The 11,426-nt window shown below is 57.8% G+C and overlaps 1 protein-coding gene across 1 annotated transcript; it reads right to left on the reverse strand.

The window, feature by feature from the left end:
* Nucleotides 1–6,394: 6,394 nt before the first annotated feature.
* DLX4 (distal-less homeobox 4) lies at nucleotides 6,395–10,898 on the reverse strand. The gene is made up of 3 exons (XM_069481229.1): nucleotides 10,616–10,898; nucleotides 7,026–7,222; nucleotides 6,395–6,637 (listed from the first exon to the last, which is right to left on the reverse strand). The coding sequence occupies exons 1-3, from the start codon at nucleotides 10,896–10,898 to the stop codon at nucleotides 6,395–6,397; spliced, it is 723 nt and encodes a 240-aa protein (XP_069337330.1).
* Nucleotides 10,899–11,426: the final 528 nt, after the last annotated feature.

Genomic DNA, 11,426 nt, shown 5'->3' on the forward strand with positions numbered 1-11,426 from the left:
AGTGGTCTCGTGGCTCTGCGGCGGGCAAGGCGGGCAACAGGAAGGGCGCAGCCTGGCAAGGGCTGCCCCCATCCCCTCTCAGACCTCTTCTCAAGCCCCCTCACTGATCCCCTCCACCCCATGACGCGGTGGGAGCATCAGGGTTGGGGCAGGGGTGAGCAGGCAGCGGAAGAAACCACTGAGCCCGGGAGCCCCCAGTCTGAGAGGGCAGGACAGTGCCCGGCTCTCTGGCAACCTCTGGCAACCCCCGTGTGCGGGAGGAGTACACGTCCCCATGGGGCAGGCTAACGTGTAAAACAGGACGGAGAAGGTGATCGTGGGGCCATTCCAGGGAACCTCGTGACGGAGGCCGGACAATCCAGATGCCAGCGCTGGCGATCAGCTGGAGGGGGGAGCGTTAGAGAGTGGGGGCCACTGGCCTGCGTGAAAAGGATCCTCCTTAGGTGTGACCCAAAATTCAACTAAACCCCCAATGGGGGGTGGTCATACGGAGCTGAGAGGAATATATTCCACAGAGAGCGGCACCCTGCCCTGGAAATGAAGTAATCTCTCCATCTTGGGGCCAGAGAGGCTGAAGGCCTGGCATTGTGAGGCGCTGAATCAGAAAGCTTGATGTTTGGAGGAAGCTTGGGACCAACTCCTTTCCCCTTCCCGGACTGGCTAGACATGTCTCCCACAAGGCCAATGGGGCTGAGTCCCTTAGTGTCATCAAACTATGAGGTTGGAAAGAGCTGCAGGACGCATCCAATCTGATGGAGGAGGCAGAGTCCTATACTCCAGGAGCCTTTGGTCTGGTGGGAGACACAAGGTCTGCCTTACAAAGTCCCAGACCAGAGTGGAAAGTGGTGGCACACACATGTTTAGCACCCCACTCCCCACCAGACACACACACACACGGGATCTAGCAAGAGAAATTATCTGAGTTTCAGAGAGGTTATGTAACTTTCCCACGGTCACACAGCAAGTAGGATCAGATCTGTGGCTCCCAGAGCAGTGCTTTCCTCATCACTCTGTGATCTCAGGCCCCCTTCTCCCTCCCTGGGACTGGAGTCACTGTCAGGGCAGGGGAGCAGAGGGGTCAGTGGAGACATCCCAGGGAAAAGGCACTTAAGCCCCCCTTACCCAGGCCCTGCAGCAGGGCCAGACTCAATGGCCACATCTGGGAGCCACGGACTGTGCCAGGAAGGGCTGGGGACAGGAGCTCTTCTTGCTAGAGCTCAGGAAAAGAAGCGGGCAAGGCTTCAGGGAACAAAGAAAATAAAGTCACAATAAAATTATTGGGTTTCTGTGGCTGTTCAGCCTCCCTCCCCAACGGCTCACCAGGGAAGTATTCCCAGAAAATAGGAGATGGAGAGCCAGGAAAAGGAGAGGGAAACAGAACGGGGCAGGAGACGAGAGAAAAGGAAGAAAAGAACCGCCCCCCCCCCAACCCATGCACACGTGTGCTCACACTCTGGAAAGCTGGTCTGTATATTTTCGTCTGTTTCTGCCTATGTTTAAGTTCCTGGCATCTCCTTCTTGGCTCATCCCTCTGTGTCGTGCTTGTCTCTGTGAGTATGTAAGTTTCGAGTGCATTTCTCTGTGCATGTCTGTGTACAGCCATGGGCATGTTTCACGCACATACACACGTGTGCCTGTGTGTGCAGCTCTGCCCACTGTGTATCCTGTCGTGTGTGCCTGCCTGCCTATGCGTGTGACATCTTGGAAAAGTGTGTGCATGGGTCCCTGTGTCTGCTTGTCTCTGAGTATTTGTCCGGGGCCTTTGAATTTTGAGGTTTGGGGTAGAAGGGTCTTTTATTCCCCCTTTGTAACCAATCTGTGCAGGCCAGAAAAGGGGGAAGGAGAGGCAAGCAGAGGAGGCCACCTGGCCCTCTCTGAGCTTTCTCATCTTGGAAGAGGAGAGACAGCAGTCAACCAAGGACTCACTGATGGAATTTCTCCCTGGCTCCCAGGTCCAACTGCCACGCTACTCAGAGAAGGGGCTAGACACTAGAGCTGGAGGAACCCCTCCTTGGAATGAGAGGGGGGTAGATATGAAAGAGAAACACTTTGAGGTCAACGACTTTTTCTTTTCAAATATTATTGTTAAACATTACTCACCGCCTGGAACAGGGGCTTCCAGGTCAAGGGGGACCCTAGCTCCTTGGGAAAGGTTGCAAGGGTCTTTGTAGAGGCCTGAAGCCCCTCCCCGCACCTTTGCTTCAGCCCTGGCCTCCCAACTCTCACCTCTAGTTGCCTCTCAGCTCCATGAGGTCCCCTCCTGCCCCCTCCCAGGCCGAATGAGCCCTGGGAAGGGAAGGGTTATCCCAGGGAAAGTGGGGGTGGGGTGGGGTGGGGAACACCTGTAGGACGCTTTTGGGGAGGAAGAGGCTTCAGTGGCCTCGATGACAGAAAGCAGAGAGATTTGCTGCCACTACAGTGGAAGGAATGGAGGTTAGGCACCAGGCAGAAACTGGGAGACTTTTGGCAGGGGAGCAGAAAAATGGGTGTCTCATCGGCAACTTGGAGCAGGAAGTCATTGTCCGCCTTCTCTAGCTTTCCCCTCTCTACCTATATCCCTTAGAAATTCTGGGGAGGTCCCTGATCTCCAAGGCCCCCCGTCTACACAGGCCTCAGCTACCCGGATAACATTCCAGTGACTCTCTGGATACAATCCCAGAGGCAAGTCCAGGCATCCAAACCCAAATGAGGCTGGGAGCTGAGTAATCAGCTGCTAGGGCTCTGCAGACATTTTGTCGGGGAACAACCAGCTCCCCACCCCCACCTCCTCGGATTTGGGGGTGGAGGAGGGGCGGTCTGTCACTGGGTGTCTTTCCACCCCTGCTCCCACCGCCACATTCTCCCTCTTCCCACCTGCAAGTAATTTGGCCAATGGGAGGGCAGTTAAGATTGCAGCGTGGAATCCCTCTAGATCTGTGTGCATTTGCCGAGGAAGGGGCTACCTCCTTTCCCCCCAGACCCCATGTGCCCTTTTCCTCCTCACAGCGGCAAATTGCTTGTAATTATCTCACATTGAAAGCCTTCAGGAGCCGCTCCCAGAATTGCTTTAATTGAATTAATTGATCTCATTTTGTTGGGGGAAGCATGAGGGACATGTCTTAAAATAGTATAGGGGGAGAGGGAAGGAGAGTGACTCAGAAGGGAGGGGAAGCCCCAAGTCAGCTCTCCCGTGGCTGAGACCCTTGTAGGTGATAACATGCGCCTCGGACATTCTCCGGACACATGTTCCCATTTGCGGGTTTCGGCTGACTTCAGATGCAATGTGCTACCAGCCCTTGTGCATCTGCGACCTTGCCTGTGTCCTGCTCTCAGACGGTGGGGACCAGGGATGTGTTGAGCCCCAGGTCTGCCAAAGGCAGGAGGTGAATGGATGGCAGTGTGAACCGCCCTCACCCTAACCCCTCCCCTTGCCCATAATCACACAGCAGCGGGAAATGCCCTTCATTAAGCGCTTACTACGTTCCAGGCACCGTGTCAAGCATGTTACAAGCACTATCTCATTTTGTCATCAAGACCATACCAGGAAGCAAGTCGTATTAGTATTCCTGTCTTGTGGGGGAGGCTGAGAGACAGGTTAAATAACTTGCCAAAAGTCACACAACTAGCAGGTGGCAGAGCTGGGACCCTCTGGAGGCCAAAGCCCCTGCTCTTAACCACTCAGTCTCATTCCCCCTCCTAACTGAGCCAATTTTCCCAGCGCAGCAGCTCCTCATGGGAAGAAACAGCTTGAAAGAAGGGACTGCGGCGGCACCTCCTCCACTGGGGCTCCAAGCCCATCACCACCCAGAGCCCAGGGAAAGCGGCCCAGCTCCCTAGTGGAAGAGAGACCCCCGTTTCCCCTGAAAAGGGCAGACAGGGGTAAGGAAGAGGGGGATGCTGTCAGCTCCGCTGGCCCCTGGCGGAGAGAGTAATTACACTCCTCCTGCTACTTAACTTTACAACCTGGGCTGTTGTTTTAAGGATGCACTGTGTTGGGCTGTCCAATTAATCTCGCCTTTGGAGGCTTTCCGAGATGGGGCGTAGATCTTATCTTGGGTCTGTAGAAAGAGGAGTGTGCAACCTACAGTGGGAGGGAACAGCTGCCTGAGGGCCTGTGGCCTCAGAGGAGACCCAGAGGAGGGACATGGGACTAGGGCCACGAAGAGCTGGGGGAGACCAGGACCTGGGGGCAGGGGAAGGCGCTGGAGGGAAGAGGAGATGTTTGGCCTCCCGTTCCTCACTGCTCCCGGATCTTGACTTTGGCCCACCTGTGCCATCTGCTATCCCCAAGAGAATCCTCCATGTGTGTTTTGGGGCATAGGGGTAGCTATGACCCAGACCCACCAAGGAACAGGGGCCAAGGAGGGACTGATTGCAGGCATCTGGAGGTGGGGGCCTTCCCCTCTGCCCTACATATGACCCAAATTTGGGCAACTGTCTGGCCTGCTGGAGTTGGCTGGACGTGCCCTAGTGGGATTTTCACACTGGGGCAGGCCCTGAGTTTGCAGCACCTGGGAACAGGTTTAGGCAGTAAGAGGGAAGCTGGGTCTGGGAGCTTTTCTTGCCTGGAATTGGAGGCCCCTCCCCCAGCCCCTCAGGCCAGGCTGGGGTGGATTCCCTGCATTATTCCACCCCCTGTCCTCAGCTCCCCTCACCCCCATGGCTCTCCTGATCCCTGGGGCGCTGGGCCTGAGGTGGGGTGGTGTGGCCCTGAATCTGACTCTGGGTCCTGCTGCTCCCTGGCTGCCCACCCTTCTCACTTGGAACTGACCCCCTTGGCCCAGGCTGGATTGGGGTCCCTTGGCCTGGCACTTGACTCAAAAGCGTCTGGTCAATTTGTCCGGCTCCCTGCTAGCCCAAAGCATCTGCCTCTGTCATCTTGGTATCCCCAGGATCTAAGGCAGAGCAGAGGATGTTTGTTGGATGAAAAAGAATTCCTCTTCTTTCTGGTGTTTTCCATCTCCTCCCCCATGATGAGCTGAGGCCATTCCATGCCCAAACAGCATACTTCTCCCAGTAGGACAGGGCTAGTTCAGTGGGTGAGTCTTCTCCCAAGGTGCACAGGGGCTCTCCCAGGGCTAAAGGTGGAGTATAGGGGGTGTGAGGTACCTGGCTCCCTCCAGAACTGGGCCAGGAGAGAATCTGCTGGTGAGGATCACTCAGACCTTGGTCATTCCCAGCATGAGCACCTTCTGGGTTCACACTGGAGCATATGAAACTATGGACGTTATCAGAACACTCCAGAGCTAGAACCACAGAGCTGGTGAGTGGCAGATACAAATCTAGAATTCAGAGCCTCCGACTCCTAGTTCAATGGCAGCCTAGTCGGATGGGAGAGGAGAGATGAGCAACCAGACCCCATCCTGGAAAAGTCAGGGAACAAACACCTCAAAGCCAGGACCCACATTTTTGTATTGTACAAACTTTAATCTCTGGAAGCTCTTGGTGTGAAGGATGGTAAGAGCTCAGGGGCTGCTAGTCAGGTGGGTTATAAACCTGAGCAGTTCCTTTGGACACAGACGGCTGTGAGGAGCTGAATTGCCAGGCCTGCCCCACCTATTTGGGGATGTCTACACCTGCACTCATCCAGGGAGCTTGTTTTTCCCCCATTTCCCCCAAAGTGTTACCCAGCTGGGTTTCTGAGAGACAGCGTGCACGTGGGTTTGTCAGGTATTAGGGGTGGGGGAAGAGGAGGAGCTAGCCTGTTAATAAATATCTGTTGGATTCTATGGGTAATTGGAGCCACTGTCTACCCAAATTGGGTTGACAAGGGGAGAAGGGGGCTTGTTTAGGAGGAGAGCACAAATTACCCATGGCCCACAAACTCCACATTTCTCTGCATCCCTCTACTTCACAGGATGGTGAGTGGGTGTATTAGTTATGGGGGTAACGGGCTGACCTCCAGGAAAAATCAGGGAGTCAGGGGGACCCACTCTGGATATCCACTTCTGCTTTTGCTCACAAATGGGTTGGGCAAAGCCCAAAATACACAAAGGGAAAAAAATACTCTAGCTGGTTTTGACTTCAGGCTGTAGTGGGGCTGCAGTCCTTTCAAAGGGGTGGGGGGAGGGGAGAAGGAGGGCGGAGGGGAGGAGGAGTAGGGGAGTGGCAAGACCAAGGACCCTGGGGGCAGTTTCAACTCCAGTCAATGGCTCGCTCCAGAGCCTTTGTCCAGCTGGAGGGAAGGTGTCCAGCCCCTGGTAGTGGTGGGAGACAGTGGTTAAGGCTGAGGTCCTTAACATAACTCTTTGGGTTGGGGGTACAGGACTCCACCCCATCCCTTTTCCTTCTCCAGCTCCTTGTCCTCGAGAGAATACCCATCTGGAGCTGGTTTTCTCCCAGCCCAGAAGAGGTGCAGGTGGGCTGGGTCCTGGGCTTTGTAGGAGGGCTGGGGCTGACCCGCCCTGCCGCAGACTTACAGCATCTGAGGTGGAGCCAGCACTTCTGGGGAGTGATGCTGATACCAGGCTCCAAAGCTGTTGCCATAGCCACTGGTGGGCAGGGCCCCCGTCTTGGGTAGATCCCAGAGGGACGGAAGGGGCGGGGAGCAGGGAGACACCGAAGGGGTCCTCCCAGGGAAGTCCCCTTCCTGTCCGCCAGAGTTCTGCTTCAGGAGCTTCTTGTATTTGGAGCGTTTGTTCTGAAACCAGATCTTTACCTTTGGGAGAAAAGGGGAAGAACGGAAGATCAGGAAGAGCGTATGTGTGGAAAGGTTCCAGAAAGGGAAAGGGACCCAGCTGCAGGGAGCAGTCCTGGGAGTTGAGCAGAGACTGGGGACATTTGCTCCGTTGCCTCAGAAGTCCCCTAAGTTCCTGCCTTTGAGGTGGTATCCAGTTCTCCCTGTCTGATGTACCCTCCTCTACCCGATCCCCCATACTCACCTTTCAACACACATCTCCCCAATATTGAGACCAGCTATGAACACTCCCTGGAGAACTATGATGACAAGGCCAGGTAAACCCATCGGTCACTCACACCTGGGGGCTGAGTTCCCAGAGAACACACTGGGGAAGGTCAGAGCGCAGGAGGGATGGGACTGGCCCCACCTGGGTCTGAGTGAGGCCAAGCTGCGCCGCCAGCTGGGCCCTCTCGGGCAGCGCCAGGTACTGCGTGTGCTGGAAACGCTGGTTCAGGTGCTGCAGCTGCAGGCTCGAATAGATGGTCCTCGGCTTGCGCAGCTTCTTGGCCGGGGCCTGCGAGCGCCCGTCCGAGGGCTCTCGGGACAGCAGCAGCTTCTCAGAGTCTGGGAGATAGAACAAGACCGTCGGAGGTGGGAGGAGAGTGAGGGGGCAGGACGGGCTCCTTCGCATCTCCTCTGCATGCCGCCCGGGATTGGCAAAAAAACGCAGCCACCGGGCTCGCCCCCTCGGCCCTTCTCTGCCTTCCTCAAGCTCTTTTCAACCCCAGCCACGCTCGCTGTGCGTCAGGTGATACACGACGCAGTTCTGCTCTCAGGGGGCTCCCACTCTTACGGGTCCTGTGATCCTAGGAAGAAAGCGCCAAGGGCCAGAGCGAAGGGACCGCGGCGCCTGCGGTGGGAGGTCGGAGTTCAGCTGCTGCGACGGCGCCAGCCAGGGGTAGGGTGGGGCAGAGAGGCTCGGTCGAGGGCTGAGCCCAGGCCTGGAGATGACAGAGGAAGGGCATTCCGGGCGGAGGGGACTCAAAAGCAATGCTCAGAGGCTAGAGATGGTGTCCGCGTGGCAACCTCTAGCTGCCACAATAAGGGTGGGTCAGAGGCCCGGCTGAGCGGGCCTTGAATGCCAGCATCGCGGCGTGGAAAGTGACCTCCAGGGTTTGCCATCGACTCTCCTGGGGCGTGCCCTGCTGGAAAAGTGACCATCTCTCCCCCCCTCCCATGGCCAGCTGGGTTTTCAGGGACCTCAGAAACCGGCTCGGCGTGGAGCAGCCCCTTCCTCCGCCCTGCCGCACCTGCAGAGGGGTTCCGGCGTGGCAGGGAAGGTAAACCGAGGTCCGAGAGCGCGCAGCGCAGGCCGGCGGGGCCGCTCCTGGATCGCGCTGCGGTGCCGCCGCGGGAGATCTGGTCACCTCCCGCCCGCCTCGCTCTCCTGGAATTTCGGCCGTGGGACAGCTCGGCCCTAGAATGCCAGCGTGGGGTGGGGAGCGAGGGGTTTCCGTCCTTCCCAGCCAGCAGCCCCCAATCTGCGTCACTGTACGGGGACACAGGAGACCGTCCCAGGCCGATGGGAGGAGAAGGGTGGATGAAGCAGCCGAAATGCCCTCGGGCTTAGGGCAATGTTCCCCGCATTCCACGCGGGTCTGTCCCCCGCAACGTGAGCAGGGAGAACGCACAGCCCAGTGAGTGCCCAGACGTGGCACTCCCGCCCTTTTTCCCCCTAGCCGGGCACACACGTCAGGGTCCCAGCCCTTGGCCAGCCGCGGTCACCAGAGCCTTCACCTCCCCCGCATCCCTCACCCGTGGCCTGGGGCGCTGTGGGCTTCTCAGATCCTCCCTCCTCGACCCCTGCTTCAGCCAATTCCCAGAAAAACCTTTGGGTTTCCGCTCCCGCCCTCGCCTGTCCTGCCTACCCTGCCTCGACCCCACTGCTTGCAGCCCCGGGCAGGCAGCCGAGCGACCACCCGCGCCTCTCTGGCTGCAGGGACCGCGCAATTCGAGTGGTGACGCAGAGAGAGCCGCGCAGGCAGACCCGCTGCTGTACTCTCAGAGCCCTCCGCGCCCCAACTCTCGGAGCAGACCCCTCCTGCAAGTTCCTTCCCTACAGCTGCCTTTCTCTACACCAGTTACAGCAAGTCACTACCGAATCTGTCCTGGTCGCGATAACCGAGCCCCAGGGCCTCGCTCCAGGCGCGACCGCACCCGCCGGCTCCACGAGCTGGCCGCACCGCTCACTTGGAGCCAAACCTCTCCCTGGGGCGGCGGTGGACCTAGAGTGGGGGTAAAGGGGGACCCCAAGCTCTCTCTCACAACCCAATCACCCTTGTAGGGTGGGCAGAACCTGCCGTTTCCAGTAGAGAAATGCTCGAAATCCATTCTGAGGACATCTGTGTGTGTGTGTGGTTTTTCGTTCGATCAGGGAAAGTCAGGAAAGAAAATGGAACTCTCCACTCTGTTGTCCTTAGACCAAACAAAGGAAAGGCACGGGGTGTGGAAGACAGGACTGACAATGCCGACCCCACTGCCAACAATTCTCTTAAGGACAAGGTCCTGTTATTCCCATCCATTCCTCAAACACACCTAGGCACACACACAGGCACACACACACACAGATATACCCTCTTAGCATACACTGAAGGAAAGTCCAAGGAATTCATCTGTAGCAACTAGAGCTACCCTCCACCCCAGCTGCCCCTACACCAACCACACCCAGCAGCCTGGGAGAGGCAGCCCCAGTTCTTCCACAGAAGGCAGTTAACTTTTGGGGATTCTGAGGAAGTTCCCTAAAATCTACTGCCCTGGCCCCATGCGGTAAAAGACTATTTGCAACCCCCTGGAAAACAGGCTGTGTCCTTGACCCATCCACACCCTGTCTTCAGGCCTCAGTTTGCTCAAATATATATCAAGGAGATTGAACTCCAAAATCCTAGGGTCACTTCTGGCTCTGATGGTTTGTGAGCTCATGTGTCAGAGCTACAGAGGAAGGGAGGAAGATGTCTTGGTCCTGGCTGACTCCAGCAAAGTCACCTAGTGGATGTGCATCCTTGGAAGAAACTGTGCCAAAGACAATTGTGGGGGCAATTAGATGGGGGCAGAGAGTGCAGAGGACCTAGTGTCTTAGCAGAGCCAGGGCAGTGGGGTTTCTGAGCAGCGCCCATGCCCACATCGTGTGTCAGCTCAGCCGTGCAAGGCCCAGGATCAGGAAGACAGGCTAGCTTCTTAGCTTCATGGAAGCCTTCCAATGAGCACTTTCTCAGGAGCTCAAAGTTGCTCCAGAAAACAGGAACTAGGGCCTAGCCTATCTCAAAGTCAAGGGGTGAAGATGACAGGGATGGCCTGCTCCTTTGGCTGGGAGGCTGAGGTAGCCAGGGAGAGATGAGAGACTTCCAGACCAGCTTTGGGTTCCATTCTTAGAACAATGGATGGTGGGGTCCTGGCCCCAGATTCTGCCAGGCTAGTTTCCAGTCAAGGTCAGGCATGGTCTGAGGAGAGCGGGTAAGGCCAGGGGAGGGAGAGGAAAGAGCTCAGAATAAGCTTTGACATTTACAGCCCTCCAACCAGGGTTTGATTTCTGTTTATGGGGGACAAGGGGAATGGGGAGAGGGGTTACAAGGGGAAGGAAGAGAGTGCAGGATGGGGCGAATCCTGAGGAAGGGGCTAGGCCCCCACCCCCACATCTGGATTGCTTCAGTTTTCCGTTACACATAGGTACACACCACCCCGCTGCTCCAGGGAATGGGGTGGGGAGCCCTCCCGCCAGGCTTCACACAACTGCAAATCGAAACCAGGTCGGTTTTGAAAGGAGACCTAGACCAACTCGCCCCCGCCCCTCCCCCCGGCGCCTCCCGCCCCATCCCTTTGCCCTCCCCCCACCCCCAGATCCCGTGGAATCAGAGTAAGGTTTGAATCCTGTTAGCCGCGTCCAGCCAGGCGAGGGAGAGGTTTAGGGGCGCACAGGAGCCGAACCCCAGAAGTGGGAAGAGCCTCCGCGGCCGGACTTACCTGCCTCCGATTTCTGTGGGTGCTCGGTGGGGCCACAGAGGGGCTGAGAAGGCGCCGCGGGTTGCTGGCAGGGCAGGTAGGAGTCCCTGGGGGTCGCTGGCCCGGCGTAGGGGTAGGACAGGAGGTGGCCATAAGGCCTGGAGTAGGACAAATCGGGGGAGGCTGCGGTTGTGGGGGACAGGCCAAGCGGGTAGGCAGCCACTACCGACGGAACGGGGGCGAGGTCTGGGAAGACAGCTTTGGAGCCGTCCGGGCCAGGGAGGGGGCAGGGCAAAGAGGTCATTGCGGCCAGGGCCGGGGCCGGGCCGAAGGACCTAGGCCATGGCCCGGCACGTAGTCCGCTTCCTCCGCCAACTCTCTCTTTCCCTCGCCTCGGGCGTTGGGCCGGACGAGCCCCCCAGCCAGCCGCCCCCACACTTAAGATCCTGGGGAAAATGTCTCTCTGCGCCTCTTCCAGTGGAGAGCGCGCGCCCGGGAAAGGGGTTCCGGGGGGGTACCCCCCATAGCTTTCCCCTCCCCCCTAAATCCATGGGGCCCCCCTCCTCTCCTTCGGGTTCGGTTCCCGGGACCCGACGGGGGCCCCGCCCACCTAGGCGCCCCAGATTGGCTGCTGCACGCGGTGACCTCACGGAGGCCTGGAGCCGGGACCCGCCTCCCTGGGGCAGCCGCTGTAGGGAAATGAGAAATGGGAAATGGGAGGGGGGACTGTGCACACGCTCTAGGCCCCTCTATCTCGGGGTCTTTTCCGAGAGGGGTGCCGGGGTTGCAGGTCGATTGGTGCAATCCGGAACCTTGGTAATAATGGCAGAAA

The sequence above is a fragment of the Eulemur rufifrons genome, chromosome 9 (genome assembly GCF_041146395.1).
Source record: "Eulemur rufifrons isolate Redbay chromosome 9, OSU_ERuf_1, whole genome shotgun sequence".
Classification (NCBI taxonomy): Eukaryota; Metazoa; Chordata; class Mammalia; order Primates; family Lemuridae; genus Eulemur; species Eulemur rufifrons.